At 52.7% G+C, this 25,143-nt stretch overlaps 1 protein-coding gene across 2 annotated transcripts; it reads right to left on the bottom strand.

Moving 5' to 3' along the window:
• On the bottom strand, positions 1 to 25,143 carry KCNJ9 (potassium inwardly rectifying channel subfamily J member 9). Of its 2 annotated transcripts, XM_073323008.1 has the most exons (5): positions 24,867 to 25,143; positions 15,886 to 16,026; positions 13,564 to 14,542; positions 1,050 to 1,346; positions 1 to 687 (listed from the first exon to the last, which is right to left on the bottom strand). In XM_073323008.1, exons 3-5 carry the CDS (start codon positions 14,495 to 14,497, stop codon positions 629 to 631), a joined length of 1,290 nt encoding a protein of 429 aa, XP_073179109.1. In that variant the 5' UTR covers positions 14,498 to 14,542; positions 15,886 to 16,026; positions 24,867 to 25,143; the 3' UTR covers positions 1 to 628. The 2 variants fall into 2 exon arrangements, with proteins under 2 accessions (XP_073179109.1, XP_073179108.1); XM_073323007.1 differs by lacking the exon at positions 15,886 to 16,026.

Below are 25,143 nucleotides of genomic sequence, written 5' to 3'. Positions count from 1 at the left end.
TCCATTTCAAAACCTTTTTTATTAAAAGAAAGCAAGAGAGACAGCAAGCTCGGGAGCTTTGGGGGTGCTAGTGTGTCTGAGTGCGGGGGAGGGCAGGGCACTGGGGAGGTTCTATAGGTCACCCGACATCATGCTGCCCGTAGCTGGTCCTGGTCTTTGCTGCAATTCTCCCTCAGTTCCTTTTTATCCATCTACCCTTCCCATCCATGAGTTTAATCTTTGCATAAATCCCTCAACCTACTGAGTTACCCATCCCAAAGCCATGTTGACCACAGAGCTTGTCCTCATGGGTCCTTCTCCAGCTCATCTACCTACGTATTCAACTCCTTGACATTGCCCATCTATCTCTCCAGCTATGCAGATACACCAGTGCATAGCCCCCTTCCACCCACCCCACGGTCTGTGCACCCAGTCCCTCGCTCCTCTGTACACTTATCGAGCTGCTCCACACTCTTCTGCTTGCATAGTCGTCTTTCTGCAAGGCCGTTCTTCCAACGCTTCATACCATGCACTCCTCTTCTGTTGTCCCGTTCACTCATCCATCTTGTTCTTTGCTCCATCCTTCCATCCCACCCGTTTGCTCCAAAATGACACACCATCCCATGCGTCTATACAATTGATGTCACTGCTATAAAAACCCTCCTCCTGCTCCTTCGCGGAGCGGGCCTCGTTCATTTATCTGGACAGCTATAAAATAGACATATGTGTATAAAGATCTGATTTATTACCTGCATATTCACCCCTTGCACACCACTCCGTCACATCTGCAGAGTCTCTACCACTATCCATTTTACCCTGTTTTATAGACCCAAATAACCGGGTACATCTGCCATCCATTTGTTTCCCCATTCACTCTTCTCTCTACCTCCTTTGCCAGCTATCACTCTTTCCTCCGTTGATCCCTCCTTCCCAAACACCTGTCGCTTCATGAGTCTCCTTCTTCTCATCCTTCTACCATCCCCCAATCTTCCATTCTGCACCTGAACACTTTGTCCTTGGCTGGCTCCGTCTCCCCACCGCTGAACCATCCCACTACACCTTGGACTCACTCTCCGAGTTGGCCAGGCTGCCGTTCCTCTCCTTATCCCCTGCTTCTTTCTCTGTCCCTTCCTCCACCTTCTCGTCCAGCCGACTGGGGATGGACCAGTAGAGGTGGGCGTCCATGCGGGCCGTGGCCTCGGCCAGTTCCTTGGCGCTGCAGCTGGGCGTGGGCACCTCAAAGGTCTGGTGAAAGCTGTTGTAGTCCACCTCGTAGAAGCCATCCTCCAAGCTCAGCACTGACATGAAGCGATGTCCCCACAGCACCTCGTCCATCAGGTAGGAGCTCCGGGCCTGGCAGGTCATCCCTAGGGAAACAAGCGGAGCACTCATAAGGCAATAAGGCCTAGTCGGGAGGGCACTTGCCTAGGATACAGGAAACCAGGCTTCTATTCCCAGCTCTGAGCTGCTGGACAGCCTTGGGCAAGGCACTTCCCCTCTCTGTGCCTCAATTTCTCCTACTAACCAGTGTCCATTTAGACTGTAAGAGTACATCTACACTGCAACTAGACACCCAGGATTGGCCCATGCCAGCCGACTCTGGCTGCAGGGCTGTTTCATTGCAGTGTAAACATTCAGACCCTAGGACAGTGCGAACATCTACACTGCAATGAAACAGTCCCACAGCCTGAGCCCAAGTAAGGGCTCCTGTTGATCATTAGCTTTCCTTAGGGCTACAGCGATCCATAAACCCCCTACAATTATAATGGCTAGTGACAGAAAGCAAAGCTGAGGACAAACTAATAATTATTCAGTGCATTGCAACAGAACGGGCTAAAGTGAAGCATCTCCACGAACCCAGCACATAGCACATGGGCACAAAGGTCTGGGTCTCCATCCGCCTGCAATTGGTGGTAGACAGACAGGTTCCTAGAGCTGCCTGCTCCTTTACTGAGTCTACTAAGCTTTTGACCACAGTGATATCATGTAGCAGTGAGTTCCACAGGCTAATTGTGCGCTGCATAGAAAAACATCACCGGTTTCAGTTCTATTCCCTGGGAGTTGCATTGAGTGACATAGGGGGCCAGCAGAGGTCAGGGCATTCTTGGAGAACACCTGCTGTCTGCTGGACCAAGAGACAAGGAGGAGACAATCCTGGGGCAAACATTGGCCAGGAGGTGGGAAGTGCCCCCATTGCTGTTTACAACTGGTTTAGTTAGCACATGTTGAGTGGCACTCAGTGAACTCTGGCTTTGTCTTCACAGCAGGAAAGGGCGAGTTTTCCCATTGCTGTAGCTCTCTTGCTGGGAAATCAGGCAGGAGTCAAGACTCTGGAGTTTTTGCCATCACTGAAGGAGGTCACACCTGGCTGGGGGAGCCTATAATGTTGACCCTACCTAGCTATACTGAAGTAAAAGCTACAGAGCCTTGTCTCCACTAGGGTTTCACAGTGAGAGAGCTAATTACGTACGTCAATATGTTCGTTATCTCGCTGAAAGAACACGCCAGTTTTGGCAGTGAAGACATGGAGTTGATCTGGAATAGTTCATCAATTTTAAATTCGCACTCAACCTTATTCTGGGTTAATTTTCATGGGCAGACTGTAACATGATCAGTGGACTGGGAATCAGAGGGCCCATGTTCCTTGAAGGGGCTGTTATTGAGGGGACTCTAGGGGAACAGGGCACTGGCGGAGTTTGGCTGAAAGCAACTCAGCCACATGGATACAGCAGTATATAGGATTTAATACATTTCCACGTGTTCACATGAGCCTGCATCCAGCTTCAGTCATTGCTAATGAAACACAGATAAATTCTCAGGCCTGGGTTACCCAGTTTTTGTCTTGGTATAAAGATGTTGGTTGGTTGGGGGGTGGTGATTTTTTTACCCCTCTGCTTATGCTGGTACAACCCAGTTAGGCTGTGGCTACATTAGGAGCGCCGTACTGGTATAGGAACCCCGGTATGTTACACACACAACTTGCTTCTGGTGTGGAAAGAAAAGGAGGACTTGTGGCACCTTGGAGACTAACCCATTTATTTGAGCATGAGCTTTCGTGAGCTACAGCTCACCAATGGAGTGAGCTGTAGCTCACGAAAGCTCATGCTCAAATAAGTTTGTTAGTCTCTAAGGTGCCACAAGTCCTCCTTTTCTTTTTGCGGATACAGACTAACACGGCTGTTACTCTGAAACCTTCCGGTGTGGAGGTAACTGTATCCCCAAGAGCAAGCTACAGCTGTAAAAGTTCAGTTTTGCTGGTCTAGCGGCTGCAGACTTCTGCCAGCACAGCTTTGCCGGTTAGGGATCCAGTGCTGGCAGAAGTCTGTGGTGGAGCGGTCTGATTGCTCACAGCTCCAGTATGAAACTGGAGAAAAGCCTGTTGAGAGTCTTTGGATTACGTTTAGAGGAGAGAGTGACAAGGGTGATGTCGTGGTGGGCATCTGCTACAGACCACCGGACCAGGGGGATGAGGTAGACGGCGCTTTCTTTGGACAACTAACAGAAGTTTCCAGATCACAGGCTCTGGTTCTCATGGGGGACTTCAATCATCCTGACATCTGCTGGGAGAGCAATACAGCGGTGCACAGACAATCCAGGAAGTTTTTGGGAAGTGTAGGGGACAATTTCCTGGTGCAAGTGCTGGAGGAACCAACTAGCGCCTCGTGACCTGCTGCTCACAAACCGGGAAGAATTGGTAGGGGAAGGAGAAGAGGGTGGCAACCTGGGCAGCAGTGACCATGAGATGGTCAAGTTCAGGATCCTGACAAAAGGAAGAAAGGAGAGCAGCAGAATACGGACCCTGGACTTCAGAAAAGCAGACTTTGACTCCCTCAGGGAACTGGTGGGCAGGATCCCCTGGGAGCCTAATATGAGGGGGAAAGGAGTGCAGGAGAGCTGGCTGTATTTTAAAGAATCCTTATTGAGGGCACAGGAACAAACCATCCCAATGTGCAGAAAGAATAAAAAATATGGCAGGCGACCAGCTTGGCTTAACAGAGAAATCTTCGGTGAGCTTAAACTCAAAAAGGAAGCGTACAAGAAGTGGAAACTTGGGCAGATGACTAGGGAGGAGTATAAAAATATTGCTCGAGCCTGCAGGGGTGTAATCAGGAAGGCCAGGAAACAACTGGAGTTGCAGTTAGCAAGGGATGTGAAGGGTAACAAGAAGGGTTTCTCCAGGTATGTTAGCAACAAGAAGGAGGTAAGGGAAAGTGTGGGACCCTTACTGAAAGGGGGAGGCAACCTAGTGACAGATGATGTGGAAAAGCTGAAGTACTCAATGCTTTTTTTGCATCTGTCTTCACAGACAAGGTCAGCTCCCAGACTGCTACACTGGGCATCCCAGTATGGGAAGGAGGTGAGCAGCCCTCAGAGGTGAAAGAACAGGTTAATGTCTATTTAGAAAAGCTGGACATGCACAAGTCCATGGGTCCAGTTCTAATGCATCCAAGGGTGCTGAGGGAGTTGGCGGATGTGATTGCAGAGCCATTGGCCATTATCTTTGAAAACTTGTTGCGATCGGGGGAGGTCCCGGATGATTGGAAAAAGGCAAATATAGTGCCCATCTTTAAAACAGGGAAGAAGGAGAATCCAGGGAACTATAGACCGGTCAGCCTCACCTCAGTCCCTGGAAAAATCATGGAGCAGGTCCTCAAGGAATCCATTTTGAAGCACTTGGAGGAGAGGAAAGTGATCAGGAACAAGCAACATAGATTCACCAAGGGCAAGTCATGCCTGACGAACCTGATTGCCTTCTATGATGAGATAACTGGCCCTGTGGATATGGGGAAAGTGGTGGATGTGATATACCTTGACTTTAGCAAAGCTTTTGATATGGTCTCCCACAGTATTCTTGCCAGCAAGTTAAAAAAGTATGGATTGGATGAATGAACTATAAGGTGGATAGAGAGCTGGCTAGATCATCAGGCTCAATGGGTAGTGATCAACAGCTTGATGTCTAGCTGGCAGCTGGTATCAAGCGGAGTGCCCCAGGGGTCTGTCCTGGTGCCGGTTTTGTTCAACATCTTCATTAATGATCCAGATGATAGGAAGGATTACACCCTCAGCAAGTTCATGGATGACACTAAGCTGGGGGGAGAGCTAGATACACTGGAGGGTAGGGATAGGGTCCAGAGTGACCTATTGGAGGATTGGGCCAAAAGAAATCTGACGAGGTTCAACAAGGACAAGTGCAGCGTGCTGCACTTATGATGGAAGAATCCCAGGCACCGCTACAGGCTGGGGACCGAATGGCTCAGCAGCAGTTCTGCAGAAAAGGACCTGGGGATTAAAGTGGACGAGAAGCTGGATATGAGTCAGCAGTGGGCCCCATTGCCAAGAAGGCTAGTGGCATATTGAGCTGTATTAGTAGAAGCATTGCCAGTAGATAGAGGGAAATGATTATTCCCCTCTATTCGGCACTGGTGAGTCCACATCTGGAGTATTGTGTCTAGTTTTGGGCCCCCCATTACAGAAAGGATGTGGACAAATTGGAAAGAGTCCAACGGAAGGCAACAAAAATGATTAGGGGGCTGGGGCACATGGCTTACGAGGAGAGGCTGAGGGAACTGGTCTTATTTAGTCTCCAGAAGAGAAGAGTGAGGGGGGATTTGATAGCAGCCTTCAACTACCTAAAGCGGGTTCCAAAGAGGACGGAGCTCGGCTGTTCTCAGCAGTGGCAGATGACAGAACAAGAAGCAATGGTCTCAAGTTGCAGTGGGGGAGGTTTAGGTTGGATATTAGGAAAAACTATTTCACGAGGAGGGTGATGAAACACTGGAACGGGTTACCTAGGGAGGTGGTGGAATCTCCATCCTTAGAGGTTTAAGGCCCGGTTTGACAAAGCCCTGGCTGGGATGATTTGGTTGGTGTTGGTCCTGCTTTGAGCAGGGGGTTGGACTAGATGACCTCCTGAGGTCTCTTCCAACCCTAATCTTCAATGATTCTATGACCTGGACTTAGAGTGCTATAAAGGTGCTTTATGATCTAAAGATGAAAAGTGCTATATAAAAGCTAGGTATTAATTATTTTACCAGCATAGCATTTTCACCTTCTCGTGTGGGAATAGTTTCACCAGGATAAGCACATTTATATCAATATAATGTGCCCACCATCAGAGGATTGGGCTCCTATCTGCATTTTAGGCACCTAAATACCTTTAAAAGTCCAAAACCTAGATACAGCAATGATGTAGGTAGGATAAGAAGTAGGACAGAATAGAATAGAATAGAATAGAATAGAATAGAATAGAATAGAACCCAAACTGCGAGGCCCTGCTGTGTTTCAGCTCAACTCCCATAGCAGGACTTAGGCTGCCTGGTTCTAGGACTCACCACAAACATCTGTGTCCTGGAATGAGCACTTGGGGAGAGTCCAGATCAGCCTGTGCAAATGTGTTAATTATCTTGAGTTAATTGACAATCAATTTACTTGAGCTATAACCTCTTCTGTAGCAGGACTTGCCTCCAGGGGGAAAAACTAAGGGGTGAATTTAAATGGGTATAACCTTCATATGGACACTTATCTCAGTATAAGCAGGGTCTTTTTCAGTTTAGCTTATGTCACTTGGGAAGGGGGTTAAAGATAAACCAAACAACAACCACTCTTGTACTGGAGTGCTGCATGTCCACTTGGCGAGGTACACCGGTATAACTCGAGGGGGTTTTAACTGTCCAGGTCCAATGATAGTGATATGACTGATAACGCTTTCCTGTGTAGACAAGCCCCCGAAGTGTTTGTGGAGAACCTGGGACTGGCTTTGGGTTTGTAATAAACCCTTTGGGAGGAGAGAAAAGATCTGTACAATCCTAGATTCTGAGCCCAGAAGGGACTAGCTTGACCTGCTGAAAAACTATAGAACTATAGTTAGGCTATAGTCAGGCTATAGAACTTTGCTGGATTAATTCCTAGTTGAACTAGAGTAAATCTATTACAAAAATATCCAGTCTTGATTTAGAAATTGCCAGAGATGGAGAATCCCCCACAGCACTTGGCACATTGTTCCAATGGGTAATTACCCTCACTGCTAAAAATGTGCACCTAATTTCCTGTCTGAATGTATCTAGCTTCAGCTTCCAGCCATTACATCTTGTTATACCTTTGTCTGCTGGACTGAAGAGCCCATTATCAAATGTTTATTCCTCATGTAGGTACTTATAGACAGTGATCAAGTCACCCCTTAGCGTTCCCTTTGTTAAGATGAATAGATTGAGCTCCTAGAGCCTATGACCACAAGGCAGGTTTTCTAATCCCTCAGTCATCCTCTTGGCTCTTCTCTGAACCCTCTCCAATATATCAACATCCTTCTTGAATTGTGGGCAGCAGAGGTGATAGAATGGAAAGAGAAGTAGTGAGAGAAAAGAGAAACAACCAGTGGGTAATCGTGAAAGAGTCTGAAAGCAGAATGGGAGAAAGATAGTGAAAGAGTGAGAGAAAGTGAAATTGATCAAAAGGAGCGAAAAATAAGTGAGAGAAGAGAGAGTAAATGAGAGGGTGACAGTGAAAGAGGAGAATGGGGAGGGGGCTGTTTGGAACTGGAGGTTATATTGCAGTGTGCACATCATGTACTCAGCTAGTTGGCATGGCCCGGCGCTGCCATCCATTCCTCTTACACTTGCATTCACTCCAGCCATTCAGAGGGATTAGCCTTGTATAATCATGATCAATCAAAGCATTAAGCTTCAGCCTGGATAAAAGATACATGGATCCTGACTAATGCTGAAATCCCTGGGAGAGGCAGCCTGGCCCACCCTCTCGGAGATCAGAGCGCAGGCTCCCTCGGGACGCAGAGAAGAGCTTGTTGGGGCCCAGACAAGGTGTAAGGAGGCGAAATTCCCATTGGGCTAGTGCCCCAATAGGAGGCAGGGTGGGGCGGGAGCACGTGGAAAGAAAAGATTATCAGCTTCCAAAATTAGGGCCAGAGAATCAGTGACACACTCAGTGCACATGACAGCAGGTGACCAGGGTTTATGGGCTTCATGCCCATCCTGCTGGGGCACTGCCAGTATCATCCAATCCCAGGAACACCCCCCTGCCCGTCCCCCCTTACACTGGTTGCAGGGCACATAGGGAGAGGGCATCATAGCTCACCATGGAGCATCAGTGAAGTACCGGTGCCACCTATAGGTGCAAATGTGCCATGCACCCCTTTGTTTACAGCTCGCTTCTGCAACCATGTCCCCAGCCTAGCTGGTGTTTCCAATGCACCCGTCACCATGGTATCTGGGACCTCTTATATTTGGGGCAGAGGCTGCCCTTTGCCTGGTGACACTGCCCACTGGGAAGGGTCAAAATACAGGCTGCTGGTTTGCTTTCAAAGGGCAGATCAGAGCCTGGCCAGAGAGACAGAGAATCCCTGGGAATGTAGTGTTCAGAAAGGATCCAGCTGCCATGTGTCTGACTCTTCTTCCCCCCTCAGTTGATAACCATCAGCAATAATAACTGAGTGCCCAGCTGGTGAATCAAGCGCCCGCATGTGAAATTCAAATCCTGTACATATGCAACCACCAGCAACATGCAACCACCTCTGAGGCAGGGGCATCATTTCAGAAACATTCAGGGGTAGGGCCATGTTGTGTGTCAGCATATGGAACATGACATGTGATTATATTGTATCTGGCAAAGTCAGGGTGGGGAGTGGAAGAGATAATGGAATATACAGACCTATGAAAAGTCGGCGGGGGGGGGGAACCAAGTTTAGGGGAGCAACTGTCCCCTTGCTCCATAGCAAATAACACCCTTACTCTGGGGCGGGATGCCATTCGACAGTCATGCTCATTGCATAGGCATACACAGCTCCGTTCATCTGGCTGGATCCCACCAGAGTGCACCAGTTTCATCGTGCCCTCATGTCAGAGGGCACAGAGGCAGCATAGTCCATAGGATGGAGCAGAGACCTGGGACTCTGAAGATCCAGGTTCTGCTCCTAGCTCTATACTGTGTGACCTTGCACAAGCCCCTTCCCTGCTCTGTGCCTCAGTTTCCCCATCTGTAAATGGGGGGTAATGATGCCCTGTTTTGAGCAGAAACTTCAGGGACAATTTTGTAGGATCGTTATGATGATGGTGCTGTAATGTCACTGTAACATCCAAGACTGGCCCCCTGGTCCGCTACGTGCTGTGCGTCCACCTACCAAGAGGCAGTCCCTGCTGTGAAGACACTGCAAATAGACCAGACAGACACAGGACGGGAGGGGACTGAGAGGCACAGGCCTGCGCAAGGTCACACGCCATAGCTCGGGTCTCCTGATTCCCAAGGCAGGGAAGTGGCCTAACCACTCACCCACACTGCTTCTCTCGCAGCCTACCGCCTTTGTTCCATAAGAGTCCTGATGCAGCTGTAGCCTTGCCAGAAGGACCACAGGGCCGGAGAAGTCGGGGGCTGATCCCCAGTCAACCCTCCTATGAGGGAGGCACGTAGCTCTCGCCCAGGGGATGCATCTGCTCTTGACCTGCTCCTACCCTCGCTCAGAGCCAGCCAAGAGGCAGAATTCTCCACTGGTGACATGGGCCTGGGTTGCCGTGGTGACGAACGTTGCACTTAACGGCAGGGTTACATAACTCCCCGTGATGTGACGGGGCGAGGAACAGGTTTAAAAATAAAAGCTGCTGCTCCCATGTCCAGGAGCAAGGGACGAGGGGGAGAGAATGGACAGGAAGGCCGTGAGCCCTGGGAAGATGGGGCCCTGGGGAGAATTTTTTCAACAAATCCCCAGGAGGCAGGATCCTGTCCTTCATCATCTCTGTGCTGCCCAGAGCATGGCAGCCAGGCTGGGCTGCGGCTGAGGCCATTGCTTGGTCTCCCCTCTTAGCCAAAGTGCCACTGGAAAATTTCCACAGAACGCCCGGGATTTGACACTATAAGAATGAGACCTAGCGCACTTCTCTAGCGCATCTCCTCTGTCGCTTTCAGAGCAGCTCAGGATCCTTGTCCCCCTTTCGCAGCTGGGCAAACTGAGGCAGAGGGGTGACGTGAGCTGCCCAAAGTCACCCAGCCAGCCAGTGACAGAGGCCGAGAGAGTTCCCGGGTTTCCTGAGTCGCTGTCCAGTGCTCTGTCCGCTAGAACACACTGCCGGCCATTTTGGCTGTTTCCATCAGTGTTTAGATGGCTGGGGCATGGTCTCTGGGTTAGAGTTTAGAGACTTGGATTCTAGTCCTACTGACTCACTGGGTCGCTTCAGGCAAATCTCTTCCCCTCACTGTGCCTCAGTTTCCACACCAGTATCCTGGTGAGACTACTACCTCACTGTGTCTGCCTTGTCTAGTCAGACTGTGAGCATTTCCAGACAGGGACTGTATCCAGCACTTAATTTGTAATGAAAGAAGTCCCAGGGCTCAAGCAATTAGGTGCGGGGGGCTCAAGCAATTTTTTTACTTTTATAACTGACATGGGAAGCCCAGAGGTGCCGGGGCTCTGAACTGCCAAGCCTAGAGGTGCCGGGGCTCAGCCCTGGCACAAATTAAGCACCGACTGTGTCTCATTATGCGTCTGTGAAGCACCCTCCACAATAGGACCCTGATCTTGGTTAGAGTTTGTGCAGTGTCAAACCCAATGTGGCCCCAATCTCAGTCAGGATCTGGGCTGCACCTGGCACAATGGGCCCCTGATCTCGGTGGGGCTCTATGCCCCACTTGGCACAATGGGGACCCTGATCTCAGCTGGGGTCTGTGCAATTCCTGGGGCAATGGGAGCCCTGATCTTAGTTGGGTCTCTGCAGTGTCCAGCCCAATTCGGGGGGTCCTGAGCTCAGACAGGCTCTGGGTAGTGCCCAGCACAATGGGGCCCTGACTTCATTTGGTGCCTCTATGTGCCACTGCAATACAAATCACAGTTCGCTACCTACTTCATAGCAGTTCTGTGAGGGTTAACAGACGTCTGAAAAGTGCTTTGAACATACAACCCCCATACTGAAATGCGAAGCCCAGCAGTTCTCAAACTGTGTTCTGGGAAGGCCTCGTGGTCTGTGGGCAGATGGCTGGGCACAAGGTGCTGGCTGCTGTAACACTTGCTCCGGATGCTAGATTGTGCCAACAGACAGCTAGAATAAAACCTGTGCCCACTCTGTATCTCTCCCAGAACGCCACGTCTCTGAGGTTCACAAAAGGAGGGCCCAGGGGCTGCTGTCGCTATGGACCTGCAAAAGGAAAGGCTGCGGCACTCCCCGGCTATCTGCCGCTGCTTATCTGGCCCCATCATGGCAGACCCTGAGTGCCTCACAAACCTCAATGAATGTAGCCTCACATCACCCATGGGGGGCAGCATTATTAGCCCGGCTTTAAAGGGTAGTGTGGTCGAGTGAATAAAGCACTGACCTGGCGCTCAGGAGACCTGGGTTTTAGTCCCATCTCTGCCACTGACCTGCTGCATGACCTTGGGCAAGTCATTTCCACTCTTGGGGCCTTGGGTTCTTTGCCTGTCTAATCTAAATCAGGAACTGTTTGGGGGCAGGGACTGCCTCTATGTGTCTGTGCCGCATCCGGCATGATGGTGCCACGACCTTAGTGGGGCTTCTAGGCACTACCCTACTATAAATAATAATCGTCACAGTGTGACAGATGGGGAATCTGAGGTGCGGAAAGGTCAGGGTTTACATTTTTGAAAGGGAGAAGTGATCTGGCGGGGGAAGGGGGCTGAATTCGTGACAGGAGCTGGATTTTCAGTTGCGGGGGTGGGGGGGGTCAGCACTCAAAGCCATTAGTCACAGCTGAAAACTAAGAGCTATGTGTCTTTAAGGGTCACGCAGGGAGCCTGTGGGAGCCCCAGAAATTGAATCCCGATCCCCCGAGCCCCTGTCCAGTGCCTTAATCACACAGCCACTGCCACCCGAAGAGCCCTCTTCACTACAGAGCACGTCCTGTTCGATTACATCGATCAGCGGCCAATGGAACTGGTGCGTAACAGCGAAGAGAACAGCTAGCTAGCACTGCAGCACAGAAGTGCCCGCGTCAGAGCAGAAGGCCTCCAGCACCCTGAGTAGCACAGATTTCATTTACACAAAGGCTCCAGGTCATTAACAGGGAATAAATGACGCATTCCTACCACCAGCTTCTGTCAATGGTGTGATGGTTTATTGCCTGTACTTGACATGAAGCTTCAGAATAAAGGAGAATTGTTTTTAGCTTCTTCAGAGTAATGGTGATTCATTCCCTACTGATTGAATCAAACAGGAATTGCTGTTTATTTAATGATCTTCTCTTAGGGTTCCTATTTCTTCCAGCTGCCCTTTTTTTTTCTTTTTCGTTTTTAATTAACTAACTCAAATGCACCCAACATATTATTTGGATAAAGGTCGTGCTTACAGAACATAACCAAGATCAGACTGAGAGTGGGGCCCCACGGTGCCAGGCGCTGCACACAGTCCTTCCCCGAAATCAGTGCCCCATCGTGCCAGGCACTGCACAGACAGGGATAGACAGTTCCTGCCTGAAAGAGCTCACAGTGTAAATTCCCATTTTACAGCTGGGGAACCTGATGCCCAGTGAGAGATCGTGACCAACCCAAAAATCAAAGGGAGTAAGTGGCAGAGCCAGAACTGAACCCAGATCACATAGCTCTGAGCCAGTGCCTTGTACCCATGATCTGTGTAAGCATTTTACCTCTACCTTCATGGGTTATCAGAGGGTTTTGTACCAGTGGCCTGGATCCCACTTTTAGCATTGCAGCACAGACCTCTCTCAACCTCTTGAGCAAAAGGAATAATTCCATTAGCTGTCAGGAGTAGTAGGTTGTTATCCTTTAAGTGGCTCTGTTGCTTCCATTGCTATATGGATGAGATGTGACCAGGAATGAGGCAGAAGGTGAGCTCCAGGGGAGATCAGGAGTGCGGCTGACAGAGATGGCAGAGCACCAGACAACCACAGGCTTCTTTGGAGTTGGATCGCAAAGAGGCTACATATCTGGGGAGGAAACCAGACGGCATGGGGAGGAATGTAATAGGCTGGCACACTCCCCACTGTGGATCCAGCTGGGGAATGGCAAGTGAGCTTTCTCAACTCACTGAAGCTAGGAGGCACTGCCCGCCCAGAAACAAGACAAATAGGAGCAGGCTGTCTGGGGAGGGAGCACCTAGGGTGTGGGCTGAGCAGTCCTGAGGTAGAATCCCAGGTGAGCCCAGCCTGGGGAAAAGTCTTGGTCTGGATTCCTATGGGCAAAAAAGGACACACCCCGCCCCTGTAAGTGATGTGTTCTGACCCAGTGCAGCTGCTCAGGGGTGCAAGTGGAGCAGCCACATGCTCACCTCCCAAGTTAAATGCTGCCCAAGACCTGGATTGGATCCAGCCTGAGCCTAGGAGGAACTCACTCTGAACCTTGTCCCTAAACTGGCTGGGAAAGTGTGAACCTAGGATAGGCTCAAAACCTGGACTGGAGTTTGTGTGAGACTAGAACGGACTCAGTCCAAATATGGTCCCAAAACTGAACAAGAACTAGTGAGAGTCTGGATTAGGCCCAAATCTGGACTAGATCCAGGGCAAGACTGGGGCAGATTCAAGGTAAACCCTGTCCCCAAACCAGCATTAGCCTGGGTTAGGCCCAAAACCCATCCTAGTCCAGTATGATCCTGGGGGACCCCAGGCAAAACATCTTACCTGTGGCCTCCACCATCCCTTCCAAAATGACGACAATCTCAAACTCGTCCTTCGCCAGCTGCTCCCTGGAGACCTCCCAGAAGGGGCTGTGCTCATTGATCTCGTGGCTGATGATGAGGGGCGAGACCAGGAAGAGGCGGTCATCGCCCGTCTCGAAGCCCACGTTGATGTCCGTCTGGTTGAGGGGGATAAACTCCCCCTCCTGGGTCTGCTTGGACTTGATCAGCTTGGCCCGGATGGAGGCCTCCACAATGTGGGAGCTGCGCAGGTCCCCAACCCGGAACATGAGGCACAGGTGGTCGTCGCGCAGTGAGACCACGGCGTGGGAGGAGAAGACGAGGGTCTCGGCCCGCTTGTTGGGCTGGGAGATCTTGACGAACATGCAGCCCACCATGAAGGCGTTGACCATGGAGCCCAGGATGGCCTGCAGCAACAAGAGGATGATGCCTTCAGGACACTTGTCTGTAATGACCCGGTGACCATAGCCAATGGTGGTCTCTGTCTCGATGGAGAAGAGGAAGGCCGAGACGAACCCATTGAGGTTGTTGACACAGGGCGTCCAGGTGTGGTCCTCCAGGTGGTCCAGGTCGCCACGGCAATAGGCAATGAACCACCAGATGAGGCCAAAGAAGAGCCAGGTGATGGCATAGGCCAGGGTGAAGACCAACAGGCTGAAGCGCCACTTGAGGTCCACCAGGGTGGTGAAGATGTCCGTGAGGTAGCGGTAGGTCTCCCGCACGTTGCCGTGCTGCACGTTGCACTTGCCGCCCTTCTCCACATACCGCTGGCGCCTTTTCTTCTTCTCGGCCTTCTCCCGCTCGTTATCCCTGCGGAGCCGCGCTGAGGCCTTGGACGGGCGGGAACAGAGCGGGGGCTTTGCCTCACTCACCGGAGTCTCGGGGATGGTGGAGAAGCCAGAGTTCTCCTTCGCCATCTTAGCACCCTGGAGGCTAGCTGCCCTGGCCAAGCTCCTTAGAGTCTGAGGGAGCAAGCAGGACACTGGGGATAAATAGATGCACCCCCCACTTTCCCAGTAAGGACACTTAACTCTTATAGCGCTGAGGACCTACAGACCCACCTCCAGTGCTCCCTCTACCCCCCACTATGGTGTCCCAGCTCTTCGATCAACTCTTGATTATCTCCCTGGTGACCCCTAACTCCCCTTACTCCTCAGGCTTTCCCTCAACTCCTGATTGCTCCCCTGGTGCCCCCCAACTTCCCTGAACCCCAGACCCAACCCTGACTGCCCCCCAGCAGCTCCCAAACTCCCCTCAACCCCCCAGACCCAACCCCAACTCCTGATTGCTCTCCTGGATGTTCCCCAACTCTCCTCAACCATCCCAAATCCAACTCCAACTCCTGACTGCCCCCCAGTGACCCTCAACTCCCCTCAACCCCATCACCCCCGAACCCAACCCCAACTCCAGACTTCCCTCTTGCAACCCCCAACTCCTCTAAACCCCCTCAGGCTTACCTCCCAACTCCTGATTGCCTTCCTGGTGCCCCCTGACTCCACTCAACCCCAGACCAACCCCTAACCCCTGATTGCCCCCAGTGACTCCAACTCCACATAACCACCCTTCCAGGTCCACCCCCAATTCCTGATTATCTCCATGGTGCCCCCCACTCCCCATAGCCCCCTAAATCCCTCCCAACTTCTGATCTTGCCTTCTAGCCCCCACTCAAAATACAGCCCCTCAGAGCCCCAACCTGGCTCCCGCTCCCCTTCCATGGGCCTGGCTTCCTGCCAGCTCCCTTCCCTGAGCTGCCCCCACACTTGCCCTGTGCCACCCCTCCTGGGCTATGGGCTGCCAGCATGGCTCAGTGGTGAGGGCCTCAGGCTCTGCCACTGATTGGCTGCCTGGCCTTGGGTAAAGTCCCTGTGCCTCAGTTTCCCCCTCCCTCTGTGCAACGGAGGGTGATAGCACTCATCCTGCTGCTCAGGGCACTCTGGGGTAGAGGGAGGAGTGAACAGAGCAGAGACATTTAGGGATGATTTAGTTGGGGATTGGTCCTGCTTTGAGCAGGGGGTTGGACTAGATGACCTCCTGAGGTCCCTTCCAACCCTGATATTCTATGATTCTATGATTAGCAGAGCCTTGACGGGAGGAAGAAGCCAGTGGCCGTCCCCAACAGCCCCTCCCCAGCGCCCGTGGCTGAGCTGGCTAATGTACTCAGGAGCTCACCAGGGGGTAGCCGGCATTGCAGCAGAATTGGCATTGTTCAGCATGCAGACTAGCAGGGGGTGGGGTTCCATCCTAAGATCCTCTAGCACTGTCTGGGTTTCTGCACAGCAGAGGTACACGTCATTTACCCACTTACCCCACCTCACTTCTGAAGGGCTGGGGCAAGGCTGATCTCCTCTCGGACTGCTGGAGAGCATCTCCAGGGCCCCTGGAGTCCTGCTTCCTGAAGCACCCTCTGCAGAGCTCAGACGAGGGGGGTCATTTATCACAGTAGTTTCTGTGATGTGGATACGGATCAAAATAAAACTCTGATGTGAAGAGGCTCCAGTGCATGGCGCCTCCCATCACCGAGCTCTGGGGACTGAACTGAGACCTACAAACTCATTGCACTGAGCCCATGGAGCAGCCGTGAGGCTCAGGTGACTTTCAGTCATTAGAGAGCACGTAAACCACTGACTGAAACTGCTTTGGAGTGTGTCCACTGGGATTAGGCCCAAAATTTAGATATTGTAAAGGGGGGGAAATGAGTTTTAATGAGCTAGATTTTGGGGATCCAGTTTTTAGTCTCTTCACAGGCAAAACTCCTGTTGAGCTACAGTGATTTAAAAAAAAAAAAAACCTGCATCAGAACTGGACCAAAACTTCAGGATTTAGCTCAGCACAAACAGAAATGTCAGATCCTCATCTGGGAGTCTGTGTCCAGTTTTGGGCCCCACACGATAAGAAGGATGTGGAAAAATTGGAAAGCGTCCAGCAGAGGGCAACAAAAATGATTAGGGGACTGGAACACATGACTTATGAGGAGAGGCTGAGGGAACTGGGATTGTTTAGTATGCGGAAGAGAAGAATGAGGTGGGATTTGATGGCTGCTTTCAACTACCTGAAAGGGGGTTCCAGAGAGGATGGATCTAGACTGTTCTCAGTGGTAGCAGATGACAGAACAAGGAGTAATGGTCTCAAGTTTCAGTGGGGGAGGTTTAGGTTGGATATTAGGAAAAATGTTTTCACGAGGAGGGTGGTGAAGCACTGGAATGGGTTACCTAGGGAGGTGGTGGAATCTCCTTCCTTTGAGGTTTTTAAGGTCAGGCTTGACAAAGCCCTGGCTGGGATGATTTAGTTGGGGGTTGGTCCTGCTTTGAGCAGGGTGTTGGACTAGATGACCTCCTGAGGTCCCTTCCAACCCTGATATTTTATGATTCTATGATCCCGAGCACAGCATCTCTAGGCTGGTGTGCCACAGAACCAGGATGTGCAACTGACCAGAAAGACAACCGTGAAACTGACTAGGATGCCCTCAGCTGAATGACCTGCAGAAAATCTTTTTCACTAAGTGAAAACTTAGTGAAAACTTTTTCACTAAGAGGGTGGTGAAACACTGGAATGCGTTACCTAGGGAGGTGGTAGAATCTCCTTCCTTAGAGGTTTTTAAGGTCAGGCTTGACAAAGCCCTGGCTGGGATGATTTAACTGGGAATTAGTCCTGCTTTGAGCAGGGGGTTGGACTAGATGACCTTCTGGGGTCCCTTCCAACCCTGATATTCTATGATTCTATATTCTATGAAATCAACCAAACAGCATCCACAGCGAACAGTGAATGGGAGCGTTCACAAGCGGTATCGCCTTGACTCTCCCCGGCCCTGCATACTGATGAGCTGATGATGTTTTACATAAAGTTTGCCCAGGTGTAATAATAACACCTAATTCTTACATAGTGCTTTTCTCCAGTAGTCTCAAGGCACTTTACAGAAGAGGTCAGTATCATTACTGATTTGATAGCTGCTTTCAACTACCTGAAAGGGGGTTCCAAAGAGGATGGCTCTAGACTGTTCTCAATGGTAGCAGATGACAGAACGAGGAGTAATGGTCTCAAGTTGCAGTGGGGGAGGTTTAGATTGGATATTAGGAAAAACTTTTTCACTAAGAGGGTGGTGAAACACTGGAATGCGTTACCTAGGGAGGTGGTAGAATCTCCTTTCTTAGAAGTTTTTAAGGTCAGGCTTGACAAAGCCCTGGCTGGGATGATTTAACTGGGAATTGGTCCTGCTTCGAGCAGGGGGTTGGACTAGATGACCTTCTGGGGTCCCTTCCAACCCTGATATTCTATGATTCTATGATTCTCCTCATTTTACAGGTGGGGAAACTGAGACACAGGGAGGCCAAGTGGCTTGCCCAAGATCACTGAGCAAGCCAGTGACAGAGCCAGGAATAAAGCAAATATCTTCAGAGTGTCCGTCTAGAGCTCTGTCCACTAGCCACGCTGGGTGCAAGGGAGGGGAGAATTAAGACCTTTCTGTTTTAATAACCGCCAATGTCAGTAACACAGTGGTGAGGTTTGGGCCCCTCTGAACTGCTGCTTAGCAACCCCCACAATTGTTCCCTGCAACACACTGATTCCCCAGTGTTGCTACACAGCATCCCTCCCCCGTGCCTTCCCCCTGCTGTCTGCAGCACAATGTCCCCTCTCACTGCACTGGGATCAGCAGGGGCTCAGAGGGGAGGGCGCCCCCTACTGTATCACCAGCACCAATTCCTGCAGTTCCTGAGGTCTTCCAGCGGTCTCCCCTCCACACAGTGACAAGGCTGCTTAGCTGGAGAACTAACCAGGCTACAACTGGATGGATCTTTGCAGGGTCTTGTAAGCCTCACTGAATGAGCCTCTTCATATGCCTGAGTGGAGGAAGCTGAAGACTGGGAGGGGCCTGGGCAAAGCCCAAGTAGCTGGGCTACACAGGTGAGGGGGTTGTCAGCTGCACATCCAGGTCCAGAGCCCTCCCATCCCACCCCACCCCAGACACAGCTCAGGCACCCTCCTTGTCTCTCCTCACCGGCTGAGTGCCTCATTGGAGAGATGAGCTGCAGCTGGACTCCCTTCAACCCGCAGGGAGCTGAGAGCAGCGGTGGGAGGGGGTGGGGAGAAGGGAGGATGACAACCTCTCTGCAGGGAGGGAGGCCTGGAGATCTCAACCCTGTGACAAGGACCCAGGCAACTTGATTGCAGGCACCGCTAGGCTGCATGGTTGGAGTGAGCCATGGTCACAAACAGCCAGGGGCCACTAGCTGGCTGTGAGTCTGTCCTCCCAGCCCCCCCTCTCCTCAGCATGAGCTCAGGGGTGTTCTTCACTGGCCATCCTCTGGAGAGGGGGCTTCCCTCAGGAGAGGTGCATGCTGAGCAGATGCACCCCCACTTCCCTCCCTGCTAACATCTCCCGCCTGCCTGAAGCCAATTCAGCCTTGCCTGGACCCAGAGCTCACACCTGGAGCCACCTTGCCCCACTCCTCATTGTAAGCCTGGCTCAGCGCCCCCATCTGCACTGTAACAAACAATAGGAGCTAGGGTTAGAACAGTGGCTCCGCATCTCCAAAAGCCCAGGCCTCCACTGCTTGAGCTAATGGAGGGCTCCCTGAGTCACCAGCAGCAGCAGTAGTAGAGCCTTTATCCTCTTGGGGTCAGCGATGAGGGAAGCTGCTGCCTCACGGATGGCAACAGGGCTCAAGGCTGCAGCTTACTGCTCTGTGCGGAGGCAGCTGCTCAGATGGACTCAGAGCCAGCTGCAGCTTTGGCCCAGATCCCAACCCCTTTCTATTTTCAGTCAATTCCCACTTGGCCTTGATGCCCCCTGTCCTTACCCTGGAGAGGTCACCCCATCTCAGCATGAACCTCATGCCATTTCCAACCCCTTTTCCAGGCCAAAGTGCTTTGGAGACAGAAGCGAACCCAACCCTCGAACTGCCTAGGGGTCACCACTGCGGGGCAAAGTCTCCCCTCTCTCTCTGAGCTGCAGGGCGCAGCAAGAGCCCACCGTGCAGAGGGGCAGGGCAGGGGGACTTACAGGCAGGGACTTTGCAGGGGGGTGGGACACCTGTCTAGTCTCCAAGTCCCCTGCAGGGGGAGAGCTGCCACCGTGCAGGCTACAAAAGCTACTAGAGCTGGGGGACTCGCTCCTCCACTCCCATCCAGGGCTCCATGGAACACCCCACCAGCCACCCTCCACGTCCCCACTCTCTGGTGTGATGCAGTGATCCAGCCACACCTCCCAGTCTCTTCTGATGACAGTGAAGTACAGACCCATAAGCCTCACTGGAGGGCCATAAGCCCCTCTGCCCCCTGCAGAGCATCCTGACCTCTAGCATTCGAGACATGGCTCCCCCAGGTCTGGTCTGGGACCGTGCCCCAGTGCGCCGGGCACAGCGTGGGCAAGTTAGTGATGGGGGGCTGAGAAGGAGCAAATGTCAGTCAAATCCTCCAGACTCGGGCGCTGGGGAATCTTTATACACTCATGACAACAAAGGACTCGTATCGCTGGCTAGAGCTGGGGAATACTGTGGGTGCCTCATGGTATTGACGCCCAGTACCCTGGCTATTCCTGTCCTGACCCCCCACTCCTGCTCGGCTGATGCTCCAAAATCCAGGTTTGCAGAACCCCTGCTGTTCCCGTCTTGGGTTCCTGCCAACAGCTTTGCTGGTGCCCCTCAATCCCAACTCAAGCCCCACCCCTGCAATCTTAGCCCTAAGCTCCATATACACAGAGCTCTGCCGGCCCCCCTCAATCCTGAGCCCTGGCCCCCTCACTATGCCTGTCCTGGGCTCTCCATCCACGCATCTCAATGCTGACCTCTGCCCAGGTACATGATACTCAGCAGCACCCCCTGCTGGAAGGGGATGACCACAGGTTGCCCGGCGTGCTCTGTGGTGCAGTGAACTCAGCTCTGGGACACGGCATCGAACATTCATTCCACGCTTTTCATAACGAGGAGAGTCCAGCTGGGGAAGCTTGGCCTGGGGCCTTGGTAATAAATATTGACTTTGCATATGAAGATAATGGGGCTGTTTGTGCTTCTTATGCTGCAAAAGCACCCAGGCACCATGCCACTGCCTCAGCATTTGTCCCCCCGCACATTACTTCTCACCCTCGGTTAGTCCTTGGGAGGTTCCTGCCACTGGGCTTTCCCAGTGTCGATTACATGCAACCAATTCCGTTGCAAAAAACCCACACAGTGGCTGCTACTGGCCCAGCCTAAAAACCACCTGGTAGCATTTCTAAAGCGGCTCCGGTCCTGACAAAGACAGCAGAACTTTGCGAAGTGCAGCTTCCATTAGACACACACACACCGAGAGTTGGTTTAGACACACTGAGTATCAGCTAGAACAATTTGCCCAACAGTGACATGCAGCCACCTTTGGGGAGTGCAGCGGAAGCTGCAAAACAGCGCACAGCAACGCTGCCTGAAAGCTGGATATCTGGCAGGAAAAAGTTGAGGGGTAACTTCTCCAACTGAAACTTGGGTGTGGTGGAGCAGCAAAGAAGAGTCTGAGCAGGAAAACCATCTGCCAAGCCCTGGAGCAATGAGATCTTTTAGGGGGTGCCCCTCTGACATGCTGGGACCTGCAATTCCCACGGAAGTCAGCACCCCATAGTGTCCAGGTCTGTGTCCCTCATCCAATAGATGGTGCCTCCAGCAGTGAGGCAGCCCAGAGCACTGTGCTAGGCCCTGGTCCTAGCTTGGAGACTCCCCGGATCTTGGCCTCGGGCAAGTATGTCAGGGCCAGAGTCAGGTCTCATGTGCTGCCACTCACAACCACTCTGTGCCTCAGTTTCCCCCACTGGTAAAATATTCAACCTCGTGCTAAATGCAGTAGAATTGGTTACCGCTAGGGTGCACACACACATACACTGACATACAACACACACACATCATACATACCACACAAAACCAAAACACACACATATGAGCAAAACATACACAATCAAAAATATACAGACACATACAAAGAAAGATAAAATGCACACACACACACACACAATAAACACACACAATAAACACACACACAGCACTCAGACATGCACATACTCAAACAATAGCACAAACACACACACGGTATGTATATACACACACAAAACACACACACACACACAAACATACCCAAACACGCACACCCTTACTTGTGAGCATTAATTTTTTAGCACAAACATCCTGTCACTATTTTCACAGACTTCCATGGGAAAAGGCTCAGCATCCCGAAATCTCACAGAATAAAGACAGGTTTACCAATTTGGGCCTCATGAAATGTTCTGGTGACTGATCTCACACCCATCCCCGTGACTCATGCCCCCCAGCCCAGCTCTAGCCCATGATGGAGCTTTCCCTAGGTATGTCTGAGGCTTGCTGTGTTGTATCAATATTATTCAACCCCATGTGTCTTTTTCTGGGGGTTGGCGGCTGGAAAGCAGCGTCTGCCAGAGACATAACTGGCAATTTTACCCACAGTGGGCTCTGAACCAATCACGGGACAGATGATAAGATCTTACCATACATTTGAGTTGCAAAACCCTTCTCTGTACTGTACATAGAGGCAGTACACGACCCAGCCCTATGGGAGGGGTATGAGACAGCTGCCAGTGCACCAGGGAAATTGACAATTTGGCCACAGAGAAAAACATAAGTCCTTGAGTAAGGACCCTCCTTATTCGTCCCTGGGGGGATTAGAACCAGGACCTTTAGCTGTAATGGGGAGGGGGAATTTCAAAAGCACATGGCACTGGCTTCATGCTGCTCTCTCGGCAGTCAGTGGGAGTTTTACCATTAATTTTGTGGAGCAGAACTGGGCCACGACTGGGCACTTCTGAAAATGCCACCCCAGCTTCATTGCCCCTTATCACTTAAGCTAAAGAAGCAACTCCACCAGCTAGTAGCAGTCAGAGGCTAGCTACTGGGGAGATGCAGAGCAACAGCCTGGTGAATTTCACTTGCTCCAGATCAGTGCCCTGGTAATCAGGATGCCTGGGTTCTATTCCTGATTCTGTCATTGACTCGCCCTGTGACGTCTTCCCCTCTCTGGTGTTTTAGTTCCACCACCCCTCCTGGGATGATGTAGCATCCCACAATTTGAGAGTGACAGGCAGGGAGCACTCAGAGTTAGGACTGTGAAGCATGTGCTGGGATTATTAATAATAAGGCTGAGCAGCAGACAGAAGTGGGGATGCTGATGGCCTACTGGAAAAGGCCCTTTGTAGCATGCCTGGGATTAGTCAGTTTATCTAGCTAGGAAAGAAGGCAGGATGAGTCAACCCTAGCAGGGGGACTCAGAGCTACAAATCCAGTCCCCAATCCTGCAGTGGGATCCAGGCTCCAGTGCAGAGCCCCACTGGGAGTGGGGTGTCCTCCCCAGACATGACTGCCAGACCATAGCCTGCTGCTAGCCTACAAAGCCAGGAGGTGCCATCCCGCCCTTTGACCTCAGGGAGTTGGGGGACTTTTTCTGCCCAGTATAGGCTCAGTTGACTTATAAAGAGCAAAGTCTCCTGGGTAATTAAAGACAAATCGCAGAGCTGCCAGCTGGGGATTCAAAGTGCAATGATTTGTTATGAAGGAAAGTCCAGCACAGAGAGGAGATGATCCGAGGCGCTCGGCATGCCTGGTGCTGGGGGCTCCTTGTGGGAGCTGAGCCTTGGAAAATCTGACCCCATAAGGCTACCCCACAGTCTCTCTGTGGATTTCAAGGAGCTTTGGACCAGGACCTACATTTCAGGGAGTCATTATTCCTAATCACCCATTAGGAAGCAGCCATGCGGGCACAGGGCCACGACTGGGATGTTGCTGATCTCTGCTGTGTGCAGCCAGCAGAGATTAGAGCAGCTCCCAGGCTGCTCCAAATGACTGGAGCAAGGAACCAGCTGTGCCAGGACCGGGGAGGGCAGAGAGGAGCTTTACCCCATCCCTGCCCACACCGAACCTGAAGCCTGGGCACTTTCCTCCCCTGCTTGGCCCCAGAAGCTCTATGCTGCATCATCAGAGTGGGACCTGTAACAGCATATCCCACTGCTGTGTCCTGGGCCTGTGAGGGGCAGAGAGCCCCCCCCCCCCACTGCCTGCCCACGGAGCACTCAGCAAAGGCCATGCATCTCACCCTCAGGCTCCCAATCTTAGGTACATAGCTGGCCCTGTCACCCTAGTATTTGGGCATCTCACAATCTCTAATGTATTTAGCCTCATCTTGCCCCCCCCCCCCACCTCTACCCCCGCAGCAGGACATGGCCATCATCCCCATTTCACAGCTGGGAAACCGAGGCACAGAGACTTACCCAAGGTCACACAGGGAGTCTGTGACAGAGTGGGGACCTGGACCCAGGATGCCCGCAGGCCAGGCTAGCTCCCTCACTGCTGGGCCCTCCCTCCCTTCGACAGGCCTGGGGCTCTCAGAAAAGCCCTGCTCAGGCTCCTGCAGGCTGATCCAGCTGCAGCTTCCACCAGAGGGACTCTGGCCCCATCCAGACTGACCCCACCCAGTCACCATCCAGCTGGGAGTGATGCAAAGCCATAGCTCCAGGCTGCCCCCGCGGCTCTCCCCTGACCCAGATGTGTCCTTGGCCGCCCGCTGCCTGACGGGGGCGGGATTTCGCCTGGTGCTTCTGCCAGTCCCACTTCCTAGCCCTGAGCGCCCTCCTGGATCCTCTCCCTGAGCCTCCACAAGGGGGGAGGGGATAAATTCAGCCTATCCTTGCCCCCCACCCCCAGAATTGCTTCCAAAGTTGGGCTCCGGATCAGAGCGTCCCCAGATTTCAGGGGCGGGGATTGGGGGGATCTGACCCTCCATTGCCTCGTCACTTACCAGCACGGTGGGAACAAAACGCCACCGGATCCGAGTTCCCGCCCCCCACCCCCAGGTGTAAACGGCAGCGACCGGATCCGAAGTCCGGGTGGGCCCGCTCGCTGGGTGACCCTTGAAGTCAGGGCGAGTCGGGACCGGAGGAAGGGGGCGGGCAGCGCGTTTGAGAAATGAACCCGCCCACCCCATTGGTTTCTCTTCAGACCCTCCCCCCGGGACCCCACTGCCCAGGGCCCGGTGCAAACATCCCCCCTCCCGCAGGGCTGCCCCCCACCCCCCACCCCGCCCCGCAAAGTGTGAGCAGCCCCTGGGGCCGGGGGGGAGCCGCCATGGAGCCCGGGGGAGCCCAGCTCCAGCAGCGCCCGAGGAAGCCAGGCTGCAGCGAGCAGCCCCCGGGGCTAGCGGGGCCGGGCGAAGGGCCCCAGGGCGGGATCGGGCCCCTCCTCCCCGGCCAATGCCCGCCCCGGCAGGCGGCGCACGGAGCTGTCCGGCTCCCGGGTGCTGATCACTTACCGCGGCCGGGCGCCCGCAGCCCGCCCATGGTCCGCAGCGCGGCCAACCCGGGAGCGCCCGGGAGCCGGCCGCCACTGCAGCCGGAGCTGTGCGTGTGTCTGTCTGTGCGTGTCTGTGTGTCTGTGTCCTCCCCTTCCCAGGCACCCCCGCTTCCCGGCCGTTGCCACGGCAACCGCGCCGGACCTCCCTGGGCTGGGCTGGGCTGGGCTGCCGGGTGATCCGCTCCCCCCGGCCCGGGATCTCGGGCCCGCTGGGGTCCGCCCCAGCCCCGGATCCC

This window comes from Lepidochelys kempii, chromosome 24 (genome assembly GCF_965140265.1).
Source record: "Lepidochelys kempii isolate rLepKem1 chromosome 24, rLepKem1.hap2, whole genome shotgun sequence".
Lineage (NCBI taxonomy): Eukaryota > Metazoa > Chordata > Testudines > Cheloniidae > Lepidochelys > Lepidochelys kempii.
Note: the sequence above shows the minus strand (reverse complement) of the source record. Positions and strands in the feature narration are given on the sequence as shown.